This window comes from Manduca sexta, chromosome 4, assembly GCF_014839805.1.
Source record: "Manduca sexta isolate Smith_Timp_Sample1 chromosome 4, JHU_Msex_v1.0, whole genome shotgun sequence".
Lineage (NCBI taxonomy): Eukaryota > Metazoa > Arthropoda > Insecta > Lepidoptera > Sphingidae > Manduca > Manduca sexta.
In genome coordinates this window covers 1112588-1126494 of record NC_051118.1, presented here as the reverse complement: position 1 = coordinate 1126494, position 13907 = coordinate 1112588, and the positions used below count along the sequence as shown (strand labels likewise).

General features: G+C 40.8%; 1 protein-coding gene across 4 annotated transcripts in view; it reads left to right on the top strand.

The window, feature by feature from the left end:
- LOC115453675 (protein 4.1 homolog) overlaps positions 1 to 13907 on the top strand; it is a 104126-nt gene that overhangs the window by 59592 nt on the left and 30627 nt on the right. For 3 of the 4 annotated variants that reach the window (XM_037441066.1, XM_037441063.1, XM_037441060.1), the window contains exons 2-8: positions 1536 to 1701; positions 2202 to 2349; positions 2680 to 2796; positions 3056 to 3239; positions 3924 to 4076; positions 4210 to 4395; positions 4950 to 5122. In XM_037441066.1, the coding sequence (XP_037296963.1) occupies positions 1558 to 1701; positions 2202 to 2349; positions 2680 to 2796; positions 3056 to 3239; positions 3924 to 4076; positions 4210 to 4395; positions 4950 to 5122 (1105 nt within the window). In that variant the 5' untranslated portion in view covers positions 1536 to 1557. Of the gene's footprint in view, positions 1 to 1535; positions 1702 to 2201; positions 2350 to 2679; positions 2797 to 3055; positions 3240 to 3923; positions 4077 to 4209; positions 4396 to 4949; positions 5123 to 12035; positions 12291 to 13907 lie in introns of those variants that run through there. The other variant, XM_037441072.1, reaches the window with a different exon arrangement.

The following is a 13907-nucleotide window of genomic DNA, read 5'->3' as shown; positions in this document are numbered from 1 at the left end:
AGTGCGCGTGTAAACACGTTCCCACGGCGCTATCGCCACGAGTCGGCCAGTTTACACCACCATTGTTGTAGTACCGTAACATGGGTCAGGATATAATAGCCATGGTACAGGCATTGTGATTCCTGAGGATATGATGGCTTACTTACCGTCTTGGTGCATGCAGCTTAAACTGCAACCTTAGTTCTTAATATGGTGTTTTAAACTCGGGAGTAGTTCATTTATACCTTGAATTAAGATGTTTACATGTAAAGGTGTATTTTGGTTCTCCTCGAAGCGATAAGCATTATTTAATCAGTGCACCCATACTATTGTCTCATTTTTCATGATGTGAATGGTCACTGGAGTGAACTTGTTGCCATAATTAGATATTAAGCTGTACAGTTATAGAGCGAACATCAGGACCATGTTTGTGCTCAAAAAGTCGTTGTTTTATTCGAAATGGCCTTATGACAGATATCACAGCGTCCCTATATATTAATAATAAAATAACAAATTTACATCAAATAGGTATGCTATTTTAATAATACGCGCATAAAAAATGTACAAATCACGATATGGAAAAAATATGAAGTATTTTACATCGGTGTTTTGCTATTTCACGGTATATTGAATAACCTTCGCATGAGCGTGTTAGATTTTTTGATATAACTATTTTAAATATATGTATATATATGCGTAAGGCATCGTTTATATAAATATCAATATATGAAACTGTTTGATGCCATCAAGATATTAGCAATGTATACGTTTGGAAAGGATGACGAGTTTACAAGGAAACAAGAACCACTATATTTCTTATATAATATATTTATGACACATTGTACATCAAACGACAGGGCTATTATAATATCTTATTATGATGGACGTTATATAACAATAATGCCTCAAAGACTATATATCCAATACGTATGTATTGGATATATAATTATTAGTAAAACGTCTAAATTAAATAAACGTCGTTGTATACTGATAGTTAATATTTTAAAAAGAAAAGTACTGAAATTAAATAATTAAATAATATAAAATACTTAACTTGCCAATCTTTCAACACTACTGCTCTGCTCGGCGGCTCACGATGAAATGCCCCGTATCAACCAAGAGGCCGGTATATATATCATTTCGAACGTCAAAACATTTAAGCACTACCGCCATTTCAGACAAATGTTTACAATTTCTATTTAAGTTAACCTTAATGCATTTGTTTACAATAACTTACACAAATAATCACATTATAAATAGTAATATAGCTTTGTTATAAATGATCTATGCTATTACAATAACTCACACAAATAATCACATTATAAATAGTAATATAGCTTTGTTATAAATAATCTATGCTATTAAGCGCAAGATTTTTGTGACACATCTTCCTAATGTCCGTTCTATATAATCTGAGAACTCTTTAGCCATAGCTCAATTTTCAACCGTACGCAATTTAGGTTTTATTTTCCAAAGGAACGATCGAGATACGAGTTTCTTTGTTATTTAATAATTAATTTCTCCGATCCTTAAACTGATCATCATCTTTATTGCAGGTTTTGAAGGTCGCGCGGCAAGATGCCGGAGGGCGTGGCCAAAGACAGCAAGGAGGATGCGAAGTCGAAGAGCAAGGAGGCTTCACCGCGTCGCAGAGCCACCGGCAATATGGCCAAGGTCAAGGTCAAACTGCTCGACGACTCCATCATGGAGCTGGATGTTGATGTAAGTAGTAACTTGTATAACCCTGAGTCTTGATTATAATTGATGGTACCGCACTAAGCTTACGGTTGTGGCAGCCATGATTGTTTTCATGGTAATGTATGACGAAAGGAGATGTGTGGTTCTGTACGTCTGTCATTTTGAGTCAATACTGTGCTCATAATTGCTCAGTACTGACTGCATGTCCATCAATCAGACCACAACAGTGCTTCGAAAATTCTGTTTGACGTTAGAATTTCACAAACAAACTACGTGCTCAGAATGAGGCAAACAAACTCAACTCCGTGTAGTTTTATTTGGTTAAGAGACTAGCACGTGACTGACGCTTTAGTCTTCCAAACAATCACAAACACCAAAATTCGACGACATCAACTTACTGAGGCGGTTTTTTTTTTGGGATATTCTAAGATCATTGGGAGACATTCGCATACTAAAGCCTCATTGGTTATTACCTAACATTTCCAATGTGATTCTTATTTATATCCTTATTCTATTATTTGCAGAGGAAGATCCGCGGCCACGAGCTGCTATCGAAAGTCTGCGAGAGCCTGAACCTGGTGGAGAAGGACTACTTCGGACTGTTGTACAACGACCGCGGCGACCCGCGAGTGTGGATCGACCTCGAGAAACGCGTCTCCAAAATGGTTAAACGTTAGTATATCCTTGTTATAAATATAGTTGGTTTCTGTTATAATGATGTTAGTATTTCGAATGGTAAGGCGTGATGAGCAAATTGCTTGCCTGCTACTAATGGCCACGTAATACAAAACAATTTATTACGTATTATTGATTGAGCCAGAACTTGAAGAATTAAGTCTTGTAAGTACTCTGTAATTACATTAGCCAAAATCTTATAAACTGTTCTGTATAAATATAGACAAACCGGTATTATTTACCCTTGAAGAACTTTTGCATACGACTTATCTAGCATCTAATAATACAAGCTGTATCGAAAATTAACCGTGTTCTAAATATTTGCAGAAGAGCCGTGGTCGGTGCGGTTCGCGGTGAAGTTCTATCCACCTGAGCCATCGCAGCTGCAGGAGGAGGTCACCAGGTACCAGCTCGTGCTGGCCGTGCGCAAGGATCTGCTTGAAGGTAAGCTACGTTCTGGATTCGATAATACTGTTTGACAAATTCAGAAATTTCCGCTTTCACCAGATTTTTTGATAACGGAAAGCATCATCTTACAGTAAAGTATTTTTTTTCGCCTACCGTAATAAGCTGTTAATTGAAACACGCATACTTTGCACAGATGCAAGCAAGGAAGAAAGTTCTTTTCTTTAAATGTTACGATCCCATTTTGAGACCACAACATGTTTACCGTATACCAATTTTCTCAATTCAATTCCTTCAGGTCGTCTCCCATGCTCGTCAGTGACACATGCGCTCCTCGCGAGTTACCTGCTCCAGTCGGAGCTGGGCGACTTCGAGGAGTCGGAGGTGGGGGCGGAGATGTGCAAGCAGTTGAAGCTCGTGCCACCATCATCCTGCACCGCTGAACTTGAGGAGAAGGTTGTGGAACTGCACAAGACTCACAGGTTCGTAAAGTGTATCTTAATATTTTTTTTTATCTACGATTTGTTCGCGGCTTCCTCGATAAATGGGCTATCCAACATTAAAATAATGTTTCAATTCGAACCAGTAGCACCTGAGATTAGTGCGTTCAAAGAAACCAATAAACTCTTCGGCTTTATAAAATAGTATGGAAGTATAGATATAGCAAAGTGGCTCCACTGTTCCTGATGCCAAGTGAAGTGGCCTCCTGATGGAATGGTGATTGACGAAAATTATGATTACAGACTTTGACAGTGGAACCTTTATTGTCTGGCAGTGGCGAATTGTCCGTAAGGCCGACTTACTTTAGGAGCATTGATATATAATCCTTGTATTGTCTAAAGCATGGATATACCCTAATATCGACAGGCTTCGGGCCTAAAGTGGCTACATTACTTAGTCCTAGGTCAAATGCGAAACGACAAATGTGTGCAAAAATTTGTGTCTTAAGTTAGTTACCCAAATATAACTCACACGATACCACTAAAGGTTTGGCTGAAAAAAAAAGAACAAAAAAAGCTATTATGTTTAGGTCTAGGCCGGCCAATTCTGTCACTGTCCTTAGTGTAGCCACAATCTTTAAAACGGACTTGTAGTACTCATCCAACACCCCGCAAAATGCACCATAAAGATCACGTAATAAAATTTAATTCTTGTTTTTTTCACAGAGGTCAGACGCCAGCCGAAGCGGAGCTGAACTATTTGGAAAACGCCAAGAAACTGGCGATGTACGGTGTGGACCTCCATCCAGCAAAGGACTCGGAGAACGTGGACATCACGCTCGGTGTGTGCTCTTCAGGACTGCTCGTGCACAGAGAAAAGTGAGTAGTGTACTAACCACTGTAGTTGTAACTGCAATAATAATTGTTACAGCAACTGTGACTGTAGCTGCTACTGCAACTGTTATACATGGGAAATTATCTATTGAAAATTCATAATGTATTTTCCTTATAGACTACGTATAAATCGTTTCGCGTGGCCGAAGATCTTGAAGATCAGCTACAAGCGGCACAATTTCTACGTGAAGCTGCGGCCCGGCGAGTTCGAGCAGTTCGAGTCCACGGTAGGGTTCAAGCTCGCCAACCACCGCGCCGCCAAAAAACTGTGGAAGACTTGCGTCGAACACCATACTTTCTTCAGGTAATTAAAATTGTTTATTTCGAGCTTGGTGGGCTTGGTATTTAATTTTTTTATTATCAATATTGCTAATAAAAGATCTCCGGTTAATTAAGGGTTGGTGTGCCATCAATACAATGATGGATATGGCAATACTTTTTTATTTTTATGTTACACACTTATTTGAGACGCATCGTCAAAAGTAATTGTACAAGAGCGCAGTAAATGACTTGTTCTCGTAGCGCGCGGCGCACTGAGGTGAGCGGCACATGAACGGTTGCAGCAACGGCTCGCTCGTTTTTGCCATATTAGCAATCATTGTAATGTTACGTTTTTTAGACTAGCAAGTTCTTGTATCAGTACGGTTGTCAATGACCGAGTTCTGAGATAAAAAATATAAAAAAAATACACGTCGAATGGAATGCCGAATGATGCCGAATGAAAATGCCGAATGAATATGTCGAATGCCTTCTCCTTTTTTGATGTCGGTTAAAAATGAGTTGCGCAAGTTTTTTTGGTACTGTAAATCTCGTTGAAATTAAATGTGTACTTAATGTCGTGTGGTGTGGTGTGCGCAGACTGACGAGTCCCGAGCCGGCGCCGCGCGGCACGCTGTTCCCGCGGCTGGGCTCGCGGTTCCGCTACAGCGGGCGCACGCAGTACGAGTCGCGCGCGGCGCACCCCGCGCGCGCGCCGCCGCACTTCGCGCGCACGCTCTCCAACCGCAAGCTCTCCTCGCGCAGCATGGACGGTAACGTTGTTCTCAGTTATGTTGCCGCGGCCGGCTCGCGGTTCCGCTACAGCGGGCGCACGCAGTACGAGTCGCGCGCGGCGCACCCCGCGCGCGCGCCGCCGCACTTCGCGCGCACGCTCTCCAACCGCAAGCTCTCCTCGCGCAGCATGGACGGTAACGTTGTTCTCAGTTATGTTGCCGCGGCCGGCTCGCGGTTCCGCTACAGCGGGCGCACGCAGTACGAGTCGCGCGCGGCGCACCCCGCGCGCGCGCCGCCGCACTTCGCGCGCACGCTCTCCAACCGCAAGCTCTCCTCGCGCAGCATGGACGGTAACGTTGTTCTCAGTTATGTTGCCGCGGCCGGCTCGCGGTTCCGCTACAGCGGGCGCACGCAGTACGAGTCGCGCGCGGCGCACCCGCGCGCGCGCCGCCGCACTTCGCGCGCACGCTCTCCAACCGCAAGCTCTCCTCGCGCAGCATGGACGGTAACGTTGTTCTCAGTTATGTTGCCGCGGCCGGCTCGCGGTTCCGCTACAGCGGGCGCACGCAGTACGAGTCGCGCGCGGCGCACCCCGCGCGCGCGCCGCCGCACTTCGCGCGCACGCTCTCCAACCGCAAGCTCTCCTCGCGCAGCATGGACGGTAACGTTGTTCTCAGTTATGTTGCCGCGGCCGGCTCGCGGTTCCGCTACAGCGGGCGCACGCAGTACGAGTCGCGCGCGGCGCACCCCGCGCGCGCGCCGCCGCACTTCGCGCGCACGCTCTCCAACCGCAAGCTCTCCTCGCGCAGCATGGACGGTAACGTTGTTCTCAGTTATGTTGCCGCGGCCGGCTCGCGGTTCCGCTACAGCGGGCGCACGCAGTACGAGTCGCGCGCGGCGCACCCCGCGCGCGCGCCGCCGCACTTCGCGCGCACGCTCTCCAACCGCAAGCTCTCCTCGCGCAGCATGGACGGTAACGTTGTTCTCAGTTATGTTGCCGCGGCCGGCTCGCGGTTCCGCTACAGCGGGCGCACGCAGTACGAGTCGCGCGCGGCGCACCCCGCGCGCGCGCCGCCGCACTTCGCGCGCACGCTCTCCAACCGCAAGCTCTCCTCGCGCAGCATGGACGGTAACGTTGTTCTCAGTTATGTTGCCGCGGCCGGCTCGCGGTTCCGCTACAGCGGGCGCACGCAGTACGAGTCGCGCGCGGCGCACCCCGCGCGCGCGCCGCCGCACTTCGCGCGCACGCTCTCCAACCGCAAGCTCTCCTCGCGCAGCATGGACGGTAACGTTGTTCTCAGTTATGTTGCCGCGGCCGGCTCGCGGTTCCGCTACAGCGGGCGCACGCTTTATGACGTTTACATTTATTTTCACCTATCTCTCGTACAAAAATAAAACATTTTATTCATCAATAAAACCCATAAGACAAGGTTCAAGTAATTCGGAAACAATCATGCTAACGGTTTACCCGTTTCTTAAATTTAGTTTGGAGATCCTAATATCTGCAACCAGTTATATCGTCACGGTCGCCAGCCCGACTGTCGCGTGACCCGACGACATTCTGCCCACGCGCATGTTATTCTAGTGTATATGCATACGTTTTATTAGTAAACATAAAACCTGCACTCACAGAACTCGCGACGATGACATTTATGACACTGATTCATTGTGAAAAATTAAGAAGTGATACGAGATTTAAGCTCATACTCATCATAAAATTATTATAGTCTGTTTGCGCGCTGTAATAATATGGTTAGAAGGCTAATTATTAAGGTACCAAACGACTCCATACTGCTATAATCATGGTATCTTTTCTGTTTTTGTCCACACATACTCTGAGCCGTGTTATGAGAGGCATTAAAGGTACTAAAGCCAAGTACAATATGTTCAACTCGATATTGCCTAGCCACTTTATGGGTACAATAGGGCAGAAAACAAAACCAAAACTCATATCACGCCCTTATCCTCGAAGCGGTAGGCAGCAGTACAACAAGGGCCCCACTTTTCGCCATGAGTGTTTCGTTCCATAATGTGTCTATCGCCAAAGACGAACCCAACTATCACTTTTACGATTTTTACGTGAACTAACCGCCTACCCTGTATTTATTCTCAATATTCATGTGACATTAACGTCCGTATACATAATAATGAGTGTTTAAATTCATCCGAGTCAGTGATTTTTACATTGATGTCATCTTACCGAGTAAACAGAGGTGATCTCATCGGGTGTTGTGATGCATTTTGTGATTATCACTTTAAATATATAGATGGTTAGTGATTCAGGTAAATAGATGGTCATGTTTGTAAATAGTAAGGTGTAAATAAAAGTAATTGGGGCCTAATTATTTGTGGCAGTGTAACTCTTACGTTATCTTCGTGAAATTAGCATGGAATAAAACTCTATATGCCAATTTCAATTGTCATCAACGTGACGCAGTAGGTGTGTACTTACTTTTTACACACTTTAAAAAATAACGTGTGGCATAGAATAAGGCCCCTAAGATTTTACCAGTAGCATAAGTAAGCTGGCTCTGTCTAGCCGTCACTTTGAATAATTTGCCAATACCTTTAATGTACCAATCAGTACAAAGTTTTATTTACATTTTTTATTATAGGGATGTGATCGAAGATTAAGATGTAGATCGATTATTGAAAAAAAAAATACAACAAGCTACTAACATTTGAAATACTGATAAGAAAAAAAATGGGGGCGTGATAGGTGTATCGGGCTATTTCTTTCTCAGGCACGCAGTGTCGTGGCCGGTGACACTCGGTGACGTCACTGTTTGCTATAACTGTTATTTGACAACTACCGCTTTGTTTAAAGCTTTATAACTTAATTATTATTTAATAATAAATTGCGTTGATTTTTCTTACGTTACATTTTGGATGAAATACATTTAAAAAAATGTATTCTTAAAAAGTAGTCATCTACCCCTATGGTGATACAGATTTATAAGCATATTCTACGATTTTTCGGTCTCTGGATTGTGACCAGTTACCATAAGCAGTACCACTCATTCGTTTCGCTTTATAAATACTCAAATATATTCAATTTGCGTCTGGTCTATAAATGTACCACATGCTGCTTTAATTTTATTAAATGCTTGAAAGATATGAAAAAGATGTTACGTTTCGTTTAGTTTACGTTAGATTTTCGTGGAAATCTTTATTCCTCGCGGCTTTCTATCCCACATAGGTTGACTCAGCGATACGTGGTTGGGAAGTAAATTAAAATTCCATGTTGAGTAAGATGCATCGATATAATTCGAAAAATAAATACGAGAACATTTGGTTGCTCAAAATTTTCGTGCGAATGTTATTCGCAATTGTGAGTTGTAATAATTAAGTTTACCAATTTGCCTCATCAACGAAGAGCCAATATTAAAGTCGAAAACCCGCATAGCTATCTACAAAAAAAATGACGAGGTGGGCAAGCCGTTCGCCTGACCAAGCAAAACGACTACTTATATTACAATGATGTCCTGAAATCAAAATTTAGCAGTGGCGTAAGGTACATATAAGTCGATTCCTGCCGGGTTCCCTTTTGTAATATATGTTAAAACTGATTATCTTTCAACGATTTGCTAACCGTATTTATATTAGTAGTACCTATAAGTGATGGCTTCCTTTTAGGAAAATTTCACCCTTCGCTACTAAAACCTAGACTTCTATCGTCTAAGTTATCGTTCCTTTCCTTTTTAATTGGCAAACAAGTCAATAAATCATGACTGCTCATAATAAATTAATATCGATGGATCAGTTGTATGTTATTGTAATATACCATCAAGGCCGATGACATAATCACTCCATTTGCAACCATTACAATATCGAATGACTGATCTAAATTAGGAAACTTCAATAGGCGAGTGTAGGCCCTAGTTCTAAAGCCTGGGCTTAGCTGGCATTGCTATGAGTTTTTACAAAGAATTACGATACAAGCAAATTGTTAGCCCGATTAAACTATTACAGCTAACCGTAAATAGTAATATACTATTCAGAATTAAAGTTAGTATTACTAACTATAGAAACAGCATTGATTCATCGAGAACAAGCAGTTTCCAGCGAAAGAGCTAGATGTTCTATCCAAGGTTTCCTTCGGTTATACACCTTTATAGCAATATAAATTATAATCCATACTTCTTATTCTTACTATATTATTATAAATACGAAAGTTCGTAAATTGTTTGAAAGTTTGCTATAAACGTAGCAACAGCTGAACGGATTTGGATGAAATTTCATACACGGATAGACTATGTCCTGGATAACATATGCTATTTATTCCGGTAAATTGCTCCCATGAGGAAATAATTAAATATTTTTAACCTTATTTTTTAAATTGATGGGCGCTCGTGTCGTGCTGTATTTTAAGAACTTATAGGAAAGCGTTTCACACGGGCGAAGCCCTGAGTAACACTTAGTATATTAGCAATGCAAAAGTATCTGTCGGTCAATTTGTAACCCTTTATAGTTGAATCACTAAACTGATTTTGATTAAATTTGGTATGGAGTTAGTTTGTAACCCTAGGACGGACATAGGATCCTTTTTACCCCGCTAAAATATATAGCGGGACTTTAATCCCGGAAAACGCTTTCACAACTGAGAAGCCAGGAATCAATATAATAATTCCATAAGAATAACCCTGACCACTATGCAAACTTCTGAGAACAATACATTCGCAAGTGTTCTGGTGCTGCGGTCGTAAGTCACCGGCCCACACCGCATTGGCCAGTGTTTACCACGCGCAGACGCCAGACGCCGCGTCTGTTACGATACTGCTATGCTATTTTAGGTAATCTTTGACCCTTTGATTGTCATCTCTCGTCAGTCGATGCTCTGTCTAGACACCACTCAACTCACCAAGTGTAGCCCCTTTGCCATGCTCGTGCAAAATTTTTTACCCTTGTCCTGGGTTGGACCAAGTACTTAGTCAAGTTAACATCCAGCGTAATATTCCTGGGTTAGATTTTATATATCATGCATACCGTCTCAAATCGATATGATATCGTTATAGTCATGCACACACGCGATTTTTATCACCGAAAGGATAGGCAGAAGCGCAACTAGCGCATTCACTTCCCGTCGTGTGTATTCCGTCCCATGATGTGATGAGGGCGCGCCTATCGCCATATCAGGCACATATGAATAATAGAAAAACCCAATATTATTGTCCGACCAGAGGATCGAAGCCGAGACCTCAGCACTGCAATCGTACCGAACTATACCACTGACGCAGTAAGGCTTTAACATTATTGATTTGGACGCATTGAATGAAATTTTCGATGAATATTATACCGTAGTTGAATCCATTAGTAATACTAACAATTATTTTTTTAGCAATATCAATACTAAGAAAAATATTCAACCAAAATAAATAAAGAGGAATATTAATAAACGGGCGCTTGGTTCGAAAAAGTAAAATAAATATATCCCGAACAGCATCTCTAACGAAACTATGAAATACGAAAGAACTCGGGCAGAAAGTACGAGTGGGTGATGTTATTTATTTTTATAACACTCTGAATCATTTTCCTGTGAAAATATTCACAGAAATATATTTAACAATCGATCATCTTTAACGGGTACACAAAATGAATCAGTTATGATTGCCCTAACCATTCTTACATCTGCTTATACCACTCCAAATTATGGTCGACAAATGGTGGTACTTTTTCCCAACGAGGCGAATTTCTCGATATGTTGATCACAAATTCCCATTCAAAATAACTCAGATATATTTATTTCGAGACGAAAATCATACACAAATCATGTTTGTTAGGTCTGGGAATCGAAGTCCAAACCTCACGTTCCACAACACTACTGCCACTACACCAATAAGACGATTAGTCACAACATTAGTAAATAATTATGTTTACATCTGATATCAGTTCCCGCAAATAATAACGTAATCAATGCAAATAAACGGAACGCGACCTTCGCGTGAACACCTCGCGAACAGCGGCGATGATCTGATCTGTCACCGTGCCAGACTGCGGCGTGATTTTGCAGTTGAAAGTCATTCGCTAGCTCTTACTCCGGCTCGGTTTATCAGTCTTGTTTTTGTTTTATTGCTTTGAATGACAAGACGAGCTTGTCGTTCGTCTGATGGTAAGCGATACGCCCACTCATAAACAGTAGAAACACCATCCAACACCTTGAATTACAAAGTATTAATGTTTGGTATTCCACTGCGTTCGCCATCCTGAGGCAAATAGAGTTAGAAAACCCCCAAATCGCTGTCCTACCAGATATTCCTAACTACCTTCCAGTCTACTACTCATATAAGCTGCCTCTAAAGTATAGACCAATAGAAGGTGACAAGCCTGTTTTGGCTCTTGAAGTATATCTAAAATATCATATAGTTCCGTTGATGCTTAAAATGACAAACTAACAAACGCATTAACACGTGTATATATAAATTTATTATCATGAGATATTGCTGGTACATAGCAATAGGGCAAAGGCTTCCTCACGCACTTCGTACATATGTATATTTATTTCAATTATGTCTTATAGTAGACAGACTAATCACCTAGATAAGTTACTGACATGGGAAACTTCTGAGTAGATACTTCTCTATTTCTACCAACCACTAGCGCGCGATTCCGTTTTGAAGACATTATAGTGATTAATGGAAATATAGGTCCTAAGGTGACAACAAAAGTGTCCTACAAAGATGACAAACACTGTAGTGCCACATAGTAAAGAAATTAATTTTTTTGAGTCTTAATGTTTACGACCAATACTCACCTGACTGCAGAAAACACGCATGCAACAATAATTCAACTTAATAACAAAACATAAATTGTTCGAATCAATTCAAAGGTAAATACTGAGTCATTCATATCGCTGACCAAAAATTGACTGAACTATAGTGATGTAGTGGATAATAATACGCGTTCAGTCAGACGCTAGGTCTGACGCACGCCACTAGCGTATATAGTCGGGAGAGGCCAGTCGACGCGGAGACGTCGAGACGATATCTTCGCTTTTAGATCGAGAGTAAAAGCCCTCATTTCCCGTGGGACTTCGATTCGGATTCTAGATTAAAATTAAAAAGCATCTCTTTTTGCGTCAGGCGTTATTGAAGTGCATGTTATTGGTGTTTTGAAGGAGTAGGTTGGTTGTGGATTTGTGGTGATCTGGAACATAGTGTTGTGTGATCATGGTGTTCAACGATTGTTGGAACCCGAGCTGCACTTCATGTGAGTTTGATCTTGTTCAGTTGTTAAGTTTTTCGTTGTGATGCCATAATGTAAATATTTATGTCTGATACACCATAAGTATTTGATCGGATGATTGTTTATAAATTTGCTAGAACGTTTTAACATGCTCTGAGTACTACTAAACCGAGGGTTGGTAGCAAGTAGCAACATTATACGGAACATACACGGTATTGATTGCGCTCCTGACCTTGGAACATCAGGCTTTTAACTTGAACACATTGAAATACGCTGTAGCAGTTATAAAGAATGCAGTGGCCGCCTAGACGTTGTCTAACATTCGATAGACCTAGGTATTTAGTAATGATAAATCATTGACGCCTGTTAAAGTGTCTACTTCTATAAGAATATAAATTAAAACACTATTGTACACCATTAATACAAACATAAGTTATTGACAGACAATAGTAAGAAATACATTCTTATCTTATGACAACCCGTTTAGTGTTGTGCTGCAAAAAAATTATCAATAATAGAGTTTATTTCATCGCATTAAAGTTGCTCTCAAAGTACTGTTGACAGCAGCTTAACATTTGACAGTCAAGGGATGTAAACTATTTTAGATAATCTTATAATTGTATTAATCAATTCTACATATTGGAAAAAGGTCTTAACACTGAAATCGAGGGTCAAATTCTTGAATCTTGACAAATTATAAGAGTTCATCGAATTAGTATAATCCAATTAAAAATTTTGCGCCGAAAGATTTCACTTTACAGGTACCAAACAATCACTTTAGAGATATTTTGAGCACCCACATTGCATAGGTTACGTATTTACCGCGCAGTGTGTCTAGCATTACATACATATACATACAAAACAATTGCACATTGCCCTGATTACAAGTTTTGTTTATGGGTTTTACTGTTGGTAATGTTGATAATATCTACATTAAAAACGATTATAATATTTATAATCATATCTCTTAACCATTTTCTATGTGTGGAGATCGAATCCACGACTTCTCGTTTTACACTTGGCTCGTCACTCATTGCGCTATATATCCTCATAAGACTGTTTTTTACTTACAAAATGCAGTCTACCTTAGTCTATGATAAACTGAGATCTGAAATTTCTATTTAATGTCATGTTATTCCGTTTTGTAGTATTATAATATTGCTATTATACTTTCAGTAATTTAGTCCTATGTCCATAGATACTGTTCTCTTACAGTTTTATCTTCTATTTTTGCCTTGAATAGCATGCTTATAAGCATCATTGATAATTTGATATGACCTCGCGAATCCGCCAAATTAGGTGTGAAACTATTAGCACTAAAATCTGCACGTGCCAATCTTAAACACTAACATTTAGTTTACAGGAATATTTACTTGTGTTGAGAGTATAATATGTAATAAAACTTTATTCAAATTGGTCCAACCGTCACTGCACTTGTACAAAACACACATGTAAATTATAACATATTACTCTAGCCAAATCATTTTCTAATTCCATTTGCTGAAAATTTTGACCATTTAGATATATAAAATAATAAATCTTGGTAAAAATTACCATTCCTCATATTCAAGAACTAAATAGACTGATATACTTTTGCCAAGTCATAACATGGTTTTAGGGAAAATTACCACTAACAAAAGC